This window comes from Penicillium rubens (genome assembly GCF_028828025.1).
Source record: "Penicillium rubens strain IBT 27055 chromosome Unknown utg000002l_segment0_segment0, whole genome shotgun sequence".
NCBI classification, from domain to species: domain Eukaryota; kingdom Fungi; phylum Ascomycota; class Eurotiomycetes; order Eurotiales; family Aspergillaceae; genus Penicillium; species Penicillium rubens.
Window position 1 is genome coordinate 5,092,308 of NW_026890600.1, and position 13,985 is coordinate 5,106,292.

At 49.5% G+C, this 13,985-nt stretch overlaps 8 protein-coding genes across 8 annotated transcripts; 2 read left to right on the top strand and 6 right to left on the bottom strand.

Annotated features, from left to right (window-relative positions):
* Positions 1-111: 111 nt before the first annotated feature.
* On the bottom strand, positions 112-598 carry N7525_004423 (uncharacterized protein; the record flags this gene model as incomplete). Its single annotated transcript, XM_002565795.1, has 4 exons — positions 112-180; positions 343-407; positions 457-488; positions 540-598. 4 exons carry the CDS (start codon positions 596-598, stop codon positions 112-114), a joined length of 225 nt encoding a protein of 74 aa, XP_002565841.1.
* A 113-nt stretch (positions 599-711) lies between these two features.
* Positions 712-2,984, top strand: N7525_004424 (biotin--[acetyl-CoA-carboxylase] ligase BPL1; the record flags this gene model as incomplete). The annotated part of the gene is made up of 5 exons (XM_061213016.1): positions 712-778; positions 840-1,476; positions 1,528-2,094; positions 2,147-2,418; positions 2,476-2,984. The coding sequence occupies 5 exons, from the start codon at positions 712-714 to the stop codon at positions 2,982-2,984; spliced, it is 2,052 nt and encodes a 683-aa protein (XP_061070037.1).
* A 214-nt stretch (positions 2,985-3,198) lies between these two features.
* N7525_004425 (uncharacterized protein) lies at positions 3,199-3,588 on the top strand (the record flags this gene model as incomplete). Its single annotated transcript, XM_061213017.1, has 1 exon — positions 3,199-3,588. The coding sequence occupies one exon, from the start codon at positions 3,199-3,201 to the stop codon at positions 3,586-3,588; it is 390 nt and encodes a 129-aa protein (XP_061070038.1).
* A 407-nt stretch (positions 3,589-3,995) lies between these two features.
* On the bottom strand, positions 3,996-5,156 carry N7525_004426 (uncharacterized protein; the record flags this gene model as incomplete). Its single annotated transcript, XM_002565793.2, has 1 exon — positions 3,996-5,156. One exon carries the CDS (start codon positions 5,154-5,156, stop codon positions 3,996-3,998), a length of 1,161 nt encoding a protein of 386 aa, XP_002565839.2.
* Positions 5,157-5,705: 549 nt separating this feature from the next.
* On the bottom strand, positions 5,706-6,661 carry N7525_004427 (dienelactone hydrolase family protein; the record flags this gene model as incomplete). Its single annotated transcript, XM_002565792.1, has 3 exons — positions 5,706-6,216; positions 6,286-6,367; positions 6,424-6,661. 3 exons carry the CDS (start codon positions 6,659-6,661, stop codon positions 5,706-5,708), a joined length of 831 nt encoding a protein of 276 aa, XP_002565838.1.
* A 283-nt stretch (positions 6,662-6,944) lies between these two features.
* Positions 6,945-7,941, bottom strand: N7525_004428 (alpha/beta hydrolase; the record flags this gene model as incomplete). Its single annotated transcript, XM_002565791.2, has 2 exons — positions 6,945-7,859; positions 7,909-7,941. The coding sequence occupies 2 exons, from the start codon at positions 7,939-7,941 to the stop codon at positions 6,945-6,947; spliced, it is 948 nt and encodes a 315-aa protein (XP_002565837.2).
* A 441-nt stretch (positions 7,942-8,382) lies between these two features.
* On the bottom strand, positions 8,383-9,484 carry N7525_004429 (carbon-nitrogen hydrolase family protein; the record flags this gene model as incomplete). The annotated part of the gene is made up of 3 exons (XM_002565790.1): positions 8,383-9,021; positions 9,085-9,262; positions 9,315-9,484. 3 exons carry the CDS (start codon positions 9,482-9,484, stop codon positions 8,383-8,385), a joined length of 987 nt encoding a protein of 328 aa, XP_002565836.1.
* Positions 9,485-10,284: 800 nt separating this feature from the next.
* N7525_004430 (ankyrin repeat domain-containing protein) lies at positions 10,285-13,710 on the bottom strand (the record flags this gene model as incomplete). Its single annotated transcript, XM_061213018.1, has 4 exons — positions 10,285-11,842; positions 11,898-12,513; positions 12,563-13,184; positions 13,228-13,710. The coding sequence occupies 4 exons, from the start codon at positions 13,708-13,710 to the stop codon at positions 10,285-10,287; spliced, it is 3,279 nt and encodes a 1,092-aa protein (XP_061070039.1).
* Positions 13,711-13,985: the final 275 nt, after the last annotated feature.

Genomic DNA, 13,985 nt, shown 5'->3' on the forward strand with positions numbered 1-13,985 from the left:
TGATATGAACTGATAGCTTCGTTCTGTCGATATTGGAATAATCGCGTAAATATTGAGTGGGATTGATCGGAGAGTCTATTTTAACATGGTATTATAAATGGGTAGAGTACATTATGCGTCTTTGGTCTGTGTTCGCTGGTCGTTGCCCTGGCGCTTCCAGCACTCGCGGAAAGCTTCCATCTGTGTTGATCAGAGTCAGTATGATCGGAGAATCGAAGTTATATGCTATTTCTTCCATGCGTCGGGCTTTGAAGAACTGGTATGATGATTATTGTAGGAATGACCCTCCAATGGCTTCAAATAGGATGATATATGTTCAGTTTGGTGGATATTATAGCTCACCTCTTTCTTGCATTCGCGCCAGTCCCTCTTTGCGTAGTAACAGTCATTCATCTTATCCTGCTCAGCTGAACAGTATTAGTATGGCTTTTATGACTCGAATTGAGTATAACTTACTATGGCAGCCTGTGCTGAAGATCCGCTTGTCCCTGCCATTGTAGTTAGCACCACACAGACCAGAAAAGCGAAAAAGGCCTCACCAATCATCCGGCTCATCATCATCCGGGGTAACAGTTGTCTTTTCCACGTTGTTCGACATAGCTGAGGTATGGTAACAAGGAAACCTAGGAAGTTGGAGAAGGGCGGTTGGCCTCGGCGGAAGATGGAGAACTATCTCTTATCGCGCGGATTTCCCTTTGCAACGAGACAACAATGGCAACGCCAACGGGCAACAACGCCAATTTCAGTGGCAAAAGGCTTAATGTCCTGGTCTACTCCGGTTCGCTCACCCTATTTAGCCTGGCAGCGCAGCCGTTTGCTGACGGACGAATTCTCGATAGGAAATGGAACCACCGTTGACTCAGTCCGTCACTGCCTCTACACCCTCCGCCGACTGCTCGCCCACCACTATGCCGTTATCCCTGTGACGAGTGACATGCTCCTTAAAGAGCCTTGGATGACCACGTGTGCCATGCTGGTCATGCCAGGCGGCGCGGATATGGGATACTGCCGCGCACTTAATGGTGCGGGGAACCGGCGCATCGCGCAGTTTGTCCGCAATGGCGGACGATACCTCGGTCTATGTGCTGGTGGCTACTACGGATGCAAGAGGTGTGAGTTCGAGGTCGGTGATAAGACAATGGAGGTAGTAGGGGATCGCGAATTGGCGTTCTACCCGGGCATCTGTCGGGGCGGGGCATTCCCGGGCTTCGTTTACCACAGCGAGGCGGGGGCACGCGCTGCTGGACTCGAAGTGGCCAAGGAAGCCTTGAGCGTTGGCGCCGCGCCAGCCGACTTCCGGTCGTACTACAATGGCGGTGGTGTCTTCGTTGATGCACTGTCGTTCGCAGACGAAGGCGTAGAGGTCCTTGCGAGCTACACTGAAAAGCTGAATGTCGACGGAGGGGAGGGTGCGGCTGCTGTTGTCTACTGCAAAGTCGGTAGTGGAGCAGCAGTCTTGACCGGACCTCATCCTGAGTATGTTTTGGATTTAAATTGACAGGAATGAGTCACTGACTTGTGGACTAGATTTGCGGCTGTTAATCTGGACCCGAAGGCGGGCGGGCCTGAATATGCGGACATGGTGGCGGCTCTCGCTGCCGATGACAAGGAACGGACGGACTTCTTGAAGGCTTGTTTGTCCAAACTCGGACTTGAGGTCACGCAGGACACGACAACAGTGCCTTCATTGTCGTCTTTGCACATGTCTGGAATCGAGGCTGATGGTCCTATGGATATCCTGTCGGGTCTTGGAGCTGCATTCACTCAAGAGGGTCAGACCGAGTGTCTCAAGGACGACCACGATACGTTCCGCATTGAACGCCCTGGAACATGGAATCTTGGTGAACTGGAAGAATCGCTCCCGGCAGGATCCTCAGAGTCTAGCGAAGGTATAATTGATTACCAGGCGATCATCAAGCGACTCGTGTTCCACGATGATATACCATCTTCGAAACTAACTCCATACTTCAACCACCATGCGTTCTATTCCCACCTCCGCCAATACCAAGCCGAGTCCAAGGGAGAGGCCACGACATTTGGCTCCAATCTCTTATATGGAGAGGTAGTGACTAGCACGAACACAATCCTTGAAAAGTAAGCACTTCGGTCGATAAGTCTGGTTTTGGTCACCTCTAAAGAACAGCAGGAACACGAAGCTGCTTCGTCAGTTGCCGCAAGGGTTTACGGCTACCGCTACCGCTCAAATTGCTGGACGCGGGCGTGGATCCAACGTCTGGGTCTCACCAGCAGGTTCTCTGATGTTTTCAACTGTGGTGCGGCACCCAATGGACAAGATTCAGTCGGCACCGGTTGTGTTCCTTCAGTACCTATCTGCCATGGCAGTAGTCAGAGGAATCAAGAACTACGCCAAAGGCTACGAGAAGATCCCGGTCAAACTAAAATGGCCGAACGATATTTGTACGTGCCAGTTGTTTATATTACTATCGATGGTTTATTAATGACGAATATCTACAGATGCACTAGATCCAGATGACCCCGAACAAAAGCGGTACACGAAAATCTGCGGCATTCTTATCAACTCCCATTTCATGTCAAACGAGTACATCTCCGTCGTGGGCATTGGCGTCAATGCCACCAACGCCTCTCCGACAACCGCGTTGACCACCCTCGCCGAACGCTACGCATCCCCGGGCGCTGCTGCGGCTTCACCCGTCACGCTCGAGAGGCTCCTGGCTCGGATTCTGACTACCTTCGAAGCCTTGTATACTCGTTTCTTGCGCACAGGCTTCGATCGAGGCTTTGAGGCGATGTATTATGAAGACTGGCTGCACATGCACCAGATTGTCACGCTGGAGGAGGAGGCCGGTGCTCGCGCTCGCATTCAGGGTATCACCCGTGATTTTGGTCTTTTGCTCGCCGAGGAGTTGGGGTGGAATGATCGTCCGACGGGACGTGTGTGGCAGTTGCAGAGTGATAGTAACAGCTTCGACTTCTTCCGTGGGCTGGTAAAGCGGAAGGTATAGCATACCAAGATAGGTAAATAGGTAAATAGATCAAAATACCCATGTCTATAACTACGGTCTATCTGGATTTGCACAACGACATAGGGGTCTTATTTGGTAGACACTCCTCGTTCTGATATCAACATCTGTGCATTCAGCCAGATCGAGTGTTTCACATTGGCATCTCATGGTTAACTAATCGAGTCTGTCGTCCCACTGACCCTCAACGGCCCTCATGGGTGGCTTGCCAGAGCGATGGAAACGGAGGCACAAAGGCCTCAAAAACCTAATGAAAAAGCAGTGTGGACACGAACCCCCGGAAAACAACCGCAAAAAAGCCACCCAAGTCCATGCAGAGCCATCCACCTCACTTCCTGCGGTTCAGGACGTCACCAGAGTCCGAGCTGCCATCATCGGATATTCCCACTTCCGTGATGTCCCCTTCTTTCAACCAACCCTACTCAAGTCCCAGGGCTTGCATCGCGGCATAGTCATGTCGAACGCGAGCCAGCACCTCCTGGGGATGCTGGTAAACATCCGCAAACCACACGTCATTCCCGGTACGATAAATCACGGGTCAATCCAACGGGGTCTGATACATGACGGTGGATTTGACAGGGGTTAGTCAGGCAGCATTATCCTCGTCAAGCGGTAGTCGCGGATCGTGAATTTGCCAATGCTCTTGGATGAGAGTATCAATGTCAAAGATGGTTAGGTCGTCATCAAGGTCGCAACCTCAATACGCTATACGCTCCATTTCGGCATAAGCACATGGGCGGACAACTCTCCGTAAGACACACCAGTGGACATTTGGGGTCCAAATTGGTCGTCTTGAGAGTACCCGATTCCGATCCCCCGTTAGAGGTCAAGCAAAGGACCCGCTCGTCAGTCGAAGTGCTCACGCTTATACATGACTTTCGATATAATCCCCTTTCCCCAAACAACTCACTGTCGGGTCTGGTAAGAATGTGTATAGAGACGTTTATATATGCACCCAAACAGAATGTACGAGGTGATAAACAGGCTACAGTGTCAAGCCATCGACTCGGCCCAAGAGACCCATCGTCGAATACACTCATCCACCCTCCTCAGCGACTCCTTTTCCGCCTCGACCTCAAACCATTCTCGATGCTCCTTCCCACACTCAGGACATTGTCCTAGGTCTCGCACACGCTGAGCCGCCAACTCAAGATGAATAAGCCTTTCAACACGATGCACGTGCGGGACTTTCCTTCCCGGTACTGAAGATGCAGAAGGGGCCCGATTCCGGCTGTGGGATGGCGGCACCCTAGCAGGGGAAGACGCGGAGGACGATGGTGTATAAGGGTAATAACGGATCAAGGTCAAGTCGTATGAGCACTGTTTACTCCATTCAGCGAGGCGACGGTGCACATTGCTCGTGCGTCCGATTTTCAGCCTGAGCGTTCCGGGTTTGGTTGATGTTGGGTTGGAAGTGAGGGCATTGAGGTCTTGTGCTGCGCGGATTGCTTCGCTGACGCTGCGTGGCTGGGTGCGTGGGCGGAGGTGGTTGCTACTTTTTGGGGTGTTGGGTAGTAGAGAAGATGCTATGTCTCGCGGTACTGCGGATTCGGCGCTCCGGTTTGTCGTAGCTGTTGGGGGCGTCACCCAGAACATATAGATATAGCCTTCGTCGTCGGCGCTGGAGATGGGTTTGGCCAGTTCCGTGATAAGAATGGATGTTGTCTGTGGGGAAAGCGTGGATGGGATCCACGATAATAAGGCCTGTGTTTGCGAGGTAGAAGGCTTCCCTGTGCCTGACAAAGTTGGCCGGGATGTTTGAGGAGTGTGTGGCACTTGCGCATGCTGTGGTCTTCCGGCTGAAGAAGGCAGATTGATCTTTTGGTTCGGATTTGGAGAAGGTGTAGGGCGAGGGGGTTTGGGCCGTTGAACTGGGGCCGGCCTGTCATCCTCGCCGCTGTCTTCCATGATCTGGAAGCAGCAGAAAATGGTCTTTTTCTTTGGTCGACGCTTTTCACTGGCCCTACTTTGATTTGTCCGCCGTTTGTGGGGAGGCTTTGGCTTTTGGGAGGCTGGATCATTTATGTCGAGCACACCCAGTCGATCCATTAATGTATCGATACTTGTCCTCGTCTTGGACGGAGTGATGACAGTCGTATGTGGATTGGCCGAAGGATCTTGATCTTTGTGCTGCCAGCAGTACAAAGATGCCATATCTATAGCTTCTTGGCGAGGATCCTTCTTTCTAGGGGTAGAAGCAGGTGACGGATTTGGAGATGCCAATGAACGGCGGCAGGGCCGGCCTTGGGCGGTTATGCCTCTACATGTTGTCGCTGGATTTCGAGAATCTGAGCGAGGAAGCAAAGATTCTGGGGTGTTTGAAATTTGAGGCATATATGAATGCAAATGATCAAGCAAAAGAACAGTATAGAAGGGGAACTGAAGAAACCATCGGCAGAAAAAAAAGAGACTAGGCTGCATGGACTGCGGTGAGATTCCTGCAGCCTAGAGTACTACATATTCTCCACTTGGAACTTGGACCAGTTCACTGGGCAGACCGAAGGGAGATAGATATTTTTGGTTTTTGTTGATTTTTGTTGATTTTTGTTGTTTTTGTTTTTGGCAATTTTGGTGATTCGCACTGCCACAGTATGGCGGTGTTGAAGTGGCTATGACAATGCTCTCATTGGCCCGGCCTCTTACATGTCCTCGATTCATCCTTTCGCTCATTTGAACTAAATATAAAACTTCAATTTGTCTCTGCTAATACTTTCCGAACCAGGCCAATGCCTGGTTTTCCGCTTCATCAGCCTGTCTGCTCGCATCTTCCAGAACAAAATCAGCCCGGACACAAAAGCCATGACCGGCGCCCTCATAAACCACCACTTCTCCTTTTCCAGTACCGGACTCGCTGGCGAACACTTGCCTGATCCGCTCAATGTGTGGAGCTTTTAGAACTATATCTTTATCCCCAAGCGCAAAGCTTACGGGGATTTGGATTTTCTCGATCTCGCTAGGAATCTCGAGAAGGCTCGGATGGCCCGTAAACCCAGCATTAAGTAGCGGTTTTCCATTCGAGGCCATGTCCGCTCCGGCGGCTAGATTGACGATATGTTTTCCACCCCAGCAGAAACCAGCCCCGTAGATAGGAAGGTCGGCACCTTCGTTCTCGCGCACGGACTTGAAGAAGTCCCGGACGATCGGCCATGATACCCCGAACGTATTGTAGTACATGAAGGGCAGCATTCTTGTCAGCATTGAGGCTAGATGGTATCTATAGCTCGAATTAGTGGCCTTTTTATACAAGTGTGATCCGGTGTGTTGGTTTAATTGGACGACTTACGGCTTCATAAGCCAGGTTGTCAGTCCGCTCGTCTTCAACAACTCTTTTGTCGCAGACATCATACTGATAGGGGCCGAGTGCCCTAATATCACGCTTAGCGAGTCATTCTTGGGGGTCTTGGGAGACACTAGAACATACCGTTCATGAAGTCGGGTAGATAAACCAGGTACTTCCCCTTTTCGGCGTAGTTGTCAGCCAGAATTCGATTGTTCACGAACTCCCAGCCGAAGGCATCAGGCACTATGATGATAATGCCCCGGTGAGGTACATCGTTGAGAGGTTTGGTCGTGTAGGCTTGCATGCCATGGAGAGAGGTGACTTCCCCACGGGGAGTCCCTTGGTGGATATGACCGCTGAAACAATTCGGGCACGACATGTTAAGCTAACAGTTTAGGGGGCTGATAATTGCAGGATGTGAAGTGCCGGAGACTAAGTACTTTCACATGCGGGGGGTTGCCGCTTACTTTTTTGGGAGCGTTCTTCGGCCGAACAGACTTAGACGTCGGCTAGTTATTCGTAGAGTATGCTCAGTTGGATATTTTGAGGAGGTAGCACATATATATTATCGAAGTAGCCAGTGGCTTCCAATGACATGTGTTGGCCTTGCAGCCTGAGGCCTGCTCATTCCTCTCATGTAATGTAGTATGTCCACAGTACTTTCACTCCATGTTGATCCATTTGATCGCACGGAACATGTTCGTGTGAAACTCCTCCGAAGCCTTCGCCAGAGCCGGAGAAGGATATGACCAGAAATAATGGGGATACCCGGGATAATCATCATACATAATGGGTACACCAGCCTCCTCCAGAGCCCCTTTCATCAGTCGAGCATCATCCCTCAGTGTATCCGTCCCACATTCCACAATATAGACCTTCTTCAGATCCTTCAAGCGCGGGTGCAGGAGAACAGAGAAATATTTATCAGCAGGTGGTGGAGCATAGGAATCCAGGAAACATTTCATCGCAGCCGATGTGTTAACAGTACGGATAGCGTTTTCCTGATGAGCAGTAAAGTACTCCTTCTTGTCTTCCGGTACTGCATCCGGGTGCACAGTGCAAGGAACCAGAGCCACGATACCTCTGACTTTATCTCCAAGCCCGGCATCGATGAGTCTTAGTGCGACACCAAAAGCAAGGTTGGCGCCTGCCGAACCTCCCATGAGCACAACGGATGAAAGCGAGTAGTTCTCGAGTGTCCACAATGCTGCCTCGACACAGTCATTGAGACCGTGGGGGAATTTGAATTTTGGTGCGAGTCTGTATCCAATACTGACGACTTTCATGCCGGCGCTTTTGCTGATAAGTCGGCATGCGGCATCTTCGTGGTCAACGCTTCCCATGATCCATCCACCGCCGTGCATGAACAGGCCTACTGGTTCGTTGCCGGTTGCTGATGGGGATGTGAAGACTCGGACCCAGGCATCTTTAAGTTTGATGTCTTCGGTTTTGACAGAATCATCCGGTGGCGGGATTTCGTATTTGGATATGATCTTTTGTATGTTGACCTCGGAATCTCTATACAAGTCCTCGACCGTGGAGCCTGTCATGAGCAGTGGTCCGATTTCTTGGACGAACTTGTCAAGGTCAGCATTTGTTATTATTCTGTGGTTAGACTTGATTTACCTCATCCCACGCAGGCGCATATTTCGATGACATGTTTCTTTTTGATTCGACTGGAAAGAATATGTGGGATGTTGGAAACCTTGGAATGGCGATTTGCTTAGTCTTTCGATGAAGAGAGGACATGATTGTCTACCACGGTCTTAATATAGTGTCCTAGGAATAAATGAAGATGTCTATTCTTTCTTACCAATTTCGAGTCATGAACGATAGTTGGAGAGTGATAATTACCCATGATTGTTGGTTTTGAGGGTCACCGAGGCCAGTCCGCGTATACTCATAATGACTCATGCTAGCGACAGCGACCTTCGAATCCATTCTTTTTGGGGCCAATTTACAAGAGAACAGTAAAGGAAAGGAAGACAAAAAAATGGGAAAAGAGTTCATGTTGTGTTAGGCAAGTGATTCAGTGTTGTATTGGCCTTCCCCTTTCCTCTCCTATCTTGCCACAGACAAAAAGTCCATACATCTCCCCGTCTATTTCTCTGGCTCCTCTGCGAAGAATACCGGCTTGGAGGGGTGAGTGTTGACACGCAAACTCAACAGGTCGGGTCTGGAGTAGTGTCCAACAACATCAAGCCATTGCTTAGCTCGAAGTTTGTCGTTGACATCGACATTGGCGTACAGGATTCCTTCTTTATCGGATGGCATGGTAGCAATAGGCTCTCCCCCCGGGCCAAATATGGCCGAGAAACCTCCCCCAGTACCCTGGATATGTTCTACGTCTCTTACCTTGTTCTTGTCAAAGTTCTCCTCAGACATCACTTGGGTGCAGACAAGGACAAAGCATGTACCTTCGAATGCCATGACCTGAGATAGCCTGGAGCTCATATCACCTGTGATAAAATAGGGCCACCGCGAGCCGACAGATTCCGGCCTATCCCAGAGGACCGGCCACGACGCAACATGAATGTCGACATCCTGCTGATACTCATAGTATCTAAGCAGCGGTTGTGTGTGCTCCCAACAATTGAGTCCTCCAATTCTTCCGAACGGCGAGTCGACGACACATTTCAATGAGTCACCCTCGCCGGTACCCCAGTACGCTCTCTCTACATGGGTTGGCTTGGTCTTGCGCCGATGGTGGACAATCTGTCCATCAGTGTTGATGAAGACCTATTGAATTCAACCAGTCAGCTTGGTCAGATCAAGACATCTATAGACCGGGATGTTTCTGACCTGGGAAATGTAAAGTGAGCCCTGGTAACGTTCACTGAATCCAAGAACACAAAATGTCCCATTTTCTTTGACCGCAGCCTGGATACGGCGCATCTCGTCCGAGTCGACAGCCAACGAATTATGGAAGTACTCCTCCATAAAGGGGGCGTTGTCCAACGGGGTTGCAGTGAAAATACTCCTAACACCACCTTAGGGACCATCTTCATTCTTTTTGGAGATGAAGAGCTTACCACGGGTAGCCGGGAATAAAAACCTCAGGGAATCCAACAACATTGGCGCCTTCCTTTCCAACATCACCCAGGAGGGAGATCACCTTGTTAACACCACCTTGCAGATCATTCCAGACAGGCTCTGCCTGAATCGCTGCGACACGAACTCTTCTTTCGACAGGAGCAGTCATAGTTTACATCAAAGAGACTTGGTAACCCGTTCGATCGGATAGTTTGGTAAAGTCGCTTCAGGAAGGAAGCCGGCTTTTATCCTTTCTTGAATTACTCTACATAATTGACCTGATTTATAACGGACCCGGCGACCAATAGCCTGCTGTCTACCCTGCGCTGTGTTTCCTAGGTAGGATACCTACATATGCAGGTAATCCCCGGGGACCTATCCCGGGGACCTATAGCTCCACCGAGTGGATTTGAAGACTTTGACTCTGCTTACCCCGCTCAGATATTGCCTTGAAGCGGAGAGCATGCGCTGTAAAGCTTCACGTACATATCGCGGGTACGATACGTATAAAGCTTCGAGCCTGTGGTCTCAGAAGAGTAATTATCATCGGCAAGCATTGCTCGGTAGAACCCACCGCTCGATGACAATCGCCAAACACGAGATGCATCAGACATCGTTAGCCGATCTGGCGCAGGTAAAACAATTTCTGGATACGGTGAAATGGCCATAAAATGAATATATAGATGACATAGTGCAGGATGTCCATCGCTAGCAATATATGCCGAGTAGGGGTATCGAACTGGATATTAAATACATGACAAGTAATAAATAGCTAATAATCTGTCTTGGGTCTTCAATAATATACGTATGAACGCCATTCGTAGAGTAATACATGATACGCAGTTTAAGTACAGTGCAGGTGTCTGATAAAGTTGATAAAGTGCGAATATAAGACGAGACCCCCCGACATTCATACGTACATATGTAGACCCTGTAGTACCGTTGATATATGATTCCTATTTCAGTGCTTTAGTGCTCATCTCCTGTCCCTTGATCACTGGGTAACTTCAGAATATGCCTGACCGCAACAGCATCCTCTTTTGTATGGTGCTCAAGTGCCATACTAAGAAACTCATCATCACGCAGAAGATCTACATCTGCTTTCGCCTCTTCCACAAGATATCGCACAATATCCAGATTCCCACACAAGACAGCGGCAACAAGGCCATTGCCAGCCGCACTCGGTATATTCACAACTGCTTTTGCCTCCTCCACCAGATATTTCACTATGTCAAGAGTTCCCCAGGCAGCGGCACAAAGCACACTACCGAAAACCTGGCCCTCGCCAGGCGGGAGATTCACCTCGATGTTTGCTTCCTCCACAAGGTATCTCACAATATCCAGTTTACCAGAGTAGGCAGCGGCGGCAAGCACATTGCCGTGGATTTCCACATGAACTAGAAGATTCACATCCGGGACCTCCTCTGCAAAATACTTCACGATATCCAAGCTTCCATTAAATACGGCGGCATTTAGTGCACTGCCGTAATCCCCGCTCTGGAGTGGGAGATTCACGTCTGCTTTTGCCTCCTGCACAAGGTATTTGACCGTGTCCAGTCTACCGCAGTTGGCTGCGGCTGCGAGCACGCTTCCATACTTGCCATTGGCATTGCACTGGTTGACGGGAACTCCTTTTGCAATAAGAGTTGCGCACAAAGGTATGCAATTAGTCGTGGCAGCTATCGTGAGCAAAGCTTCGCCACGGTCATTTTGTTGAAATGGGTCAAAATCATTGCTGTCGCACCATTTGCGAAGAGTCGTTTCATACAATAAAAACTGAGCTATAGCAAACATTGGTGTCGTAGAGGGTGCCAGGTCTTCATGAGACATAAATGGCCCTGCCCGGGATGGCCATTGGAATGAAAGACTGTGCTTTTTAATGTGATCCAACCATCGAATATAAAAGGCGCTACTTTTGTTGGGTGAGCCAATGAATTTCTTTAGCAGAATGACAGATTGATCTTCCTCAGGCTGCGGCTGCTCATGAGCGTAAAAAGCCCACCAAGTCTGAGCATGGTAAGAGAAAGGATGTGTTTCATTGAATGGATCCTCGGAGCTTCCACGGAGTGTTTTTGGGCCAAATGTTCGCATAAGAGACAGAAGGCACACCTGGGCACAGTAAGAGTGTGCTTTTTGATATATCCCAAGGGCGTTCTCGAGGTACTCCCTCGCTGAAAGGTGGAAAAACCTCCATCGACCGTAGGTGTCAACCATGAGCAAGTTCTCACAAATTGAGAGCAAGAACTCTTGCTGCACACAACTCGCCAACTTTATGTCGTCTTTCTCAATGGCCATGCGAGCGGCGGAGAGGAGTTCTTCACTTGTGAGCGGGTAAGGAGAGCACAGCACCCACTTGAACGTGCGTTCTGCTATGGCTTGTTCCGGCGGAAATCGGGTTTGGATTTTCCGATATATTTGGTCATACATCCCATCCAGCCCCTTCGGGAGGGTTTCCAGTGCGTAATCGATTGATTCAATGGTGTCGCATTGTACAATTTGCTTTACCTGGAGGGCGGCCCACAGGAAGCTGTTTTCTTCGTTAGTATATAGCTTGTTCGCTCGTCATAGTCATGGGGTCTTACATGTTGTCGCATTTCTCGAGAATAGCTCGGACAACAGTGTCCTTCATAGCGGCAAGTTCCGAGTTGGGATACTTCTTCTCAAATTTATCCATCTCCTTAGTCACAAATTTCTCAATGTCCTTTTCGTTGTCCTGAGCCTGGATTATGACCGTTGAACTTGAGCCATATTTCGCGCCAATGCTTTTCTCGGGTCGGCTGGCAACAAAGAGCTTGACTCTGCCTCTGTCTTTAGTCTCAGCGATGGCATCCTCAAGAGCCTCGACCAAAATATCAAGTTCATCGTCCAAGACTTCATCCAAGGCATCAAGAATGATAACACTCGTTGAATATAGATTGAATGCTTCCACGAGCTGACGACAGCATTCCGAGGAGCTGAGTTGTGATGCTCTATTGGTTGCTCTTTCCCGTGCATCTTGAAGGCTTCTCCTTACCGATTCGGTACTGCCTTTTGGGGCAGCGAACTGGCGAACTAAGCTTCGAAGCACTGGTAGTGCCTCCCGCCGATCTTTCTCGTCTTGATTGCAGAAGAAATAGCCAAATCCTTCCATTTGGGGTCCCTTCGTGTCCTCGATATGCTTGACCACAGCTGAAGTCAGAAATGATTTTCCCGTGCCAGCTAGCTTTTGTCAGAGAAATAATTGATTTCGAGGATTGAGCAGGCTCACGAGATCCTTGAAGCCACAGGGTACTGGACAAGGATGAATCCATCCAGTCACGGAATCTCTCATCTTGAACAAGCCAATCACCAGTACCAGGCTCCCTTCTTTCTTCAATCTCATCGTGATGACGGCCATACTGGACATCCGAGATCCATTCAAGAAGGTCCCTCCGTTCTTGGTTATCCACCCATAGGAAGACATGTTCCATGTGACGAGTGATTCTTTTGAGGGACTTCTCAGCTTCTTGGAGATAGTCCTTGAAAATAACTTCTTGGTGAGCGTGAGCCGTCTCTTCACACTTACCAGCCGCTGTTGCAAGCTCTTGTTCCAATCTTTCCAATTCTAGCAACATTCCAGACGGCTTCGCAGTGTCAAAAACAGCCTGGCAAAATTGCACGGCGGTGTTAGATGAAAGATCAGACGATGTGACCAGTAGCTGCAACACACACCCATACAACGTCACGATTGCATTGTAAAGTCTATCCACGACATCCTTTCTCCCCGTCCGCTCGGGGTTGTATATCTCGTAGTAGACCTGGCCGGAGAAGATGGCACCCGCCACTTTGTCAACAACAGAAAGTAGGGCGCTCTTTTCTTTGTCGAAAGTATCGATTCCCTGAATTCCATACTGTGTAAGCAGCGCCTTGTATCCTCCGATATAGAGAACCGACCTCGAGGACTGATCTTGCCACAGCCCACACCCCTCCAGCTCCAGGAGCCGGCGCAAATTGGATGGCTACGTCCCCAATTTTCTCGGCCCAGTTAACGATCTGGAGGGTTGTTTGTCTCACTGGGATATCGTGGCCTCCTATTTGGACCTTCCAATCTTTAGTGAAGCTTCTATCCCGCTGTGTTTCGGCCTCTTTCTGAAATTTTTTGACTTGATTGACCATACTCTCAGAGCCTTGTCGGTTCATGCCTCGCCTTTCGAGTTCTTCTTGCGAATTGCGAGGCAATTTCTCAAATGCTTCAAGCCACAAGTCACGCCCATCGGTTGCTGGTTTTTGCGGTGGAAGGTTGACCTCTGTGTCTTCGGGGGTTGAAGACGAGAGAATCGCTTTGCCATTGCTTTCGGATATTGGATCTGACTGGCTGATAGTATCTTCCGCACGTGTGCGGCGTTTCAGTCTTGACACAAGACTGTTGAGACCCATGATTTATTTCTTTGGCTAGAGGGCTTACCCCTCCTTTGTGCTGGGCGCTTACTGGTAAGTCATCGACAGGAAACAGGAAGAAGGAAACAGGAAGAAGGAAACAGAGAAAAGGAAGCGCAGTAACCCAGTATTGTAAGCTAACAGAAAACTTGAGAGGAGAAAAGAGAGGGGAAGAAGGAGAAGCCTTCACCCCACAAGTAAGCAGGAGGCTGAAAAATCAGGCGCTAACCTGAAACATTAAAACATGGCCTTTCTATATATAAGAAGTAAAGAAG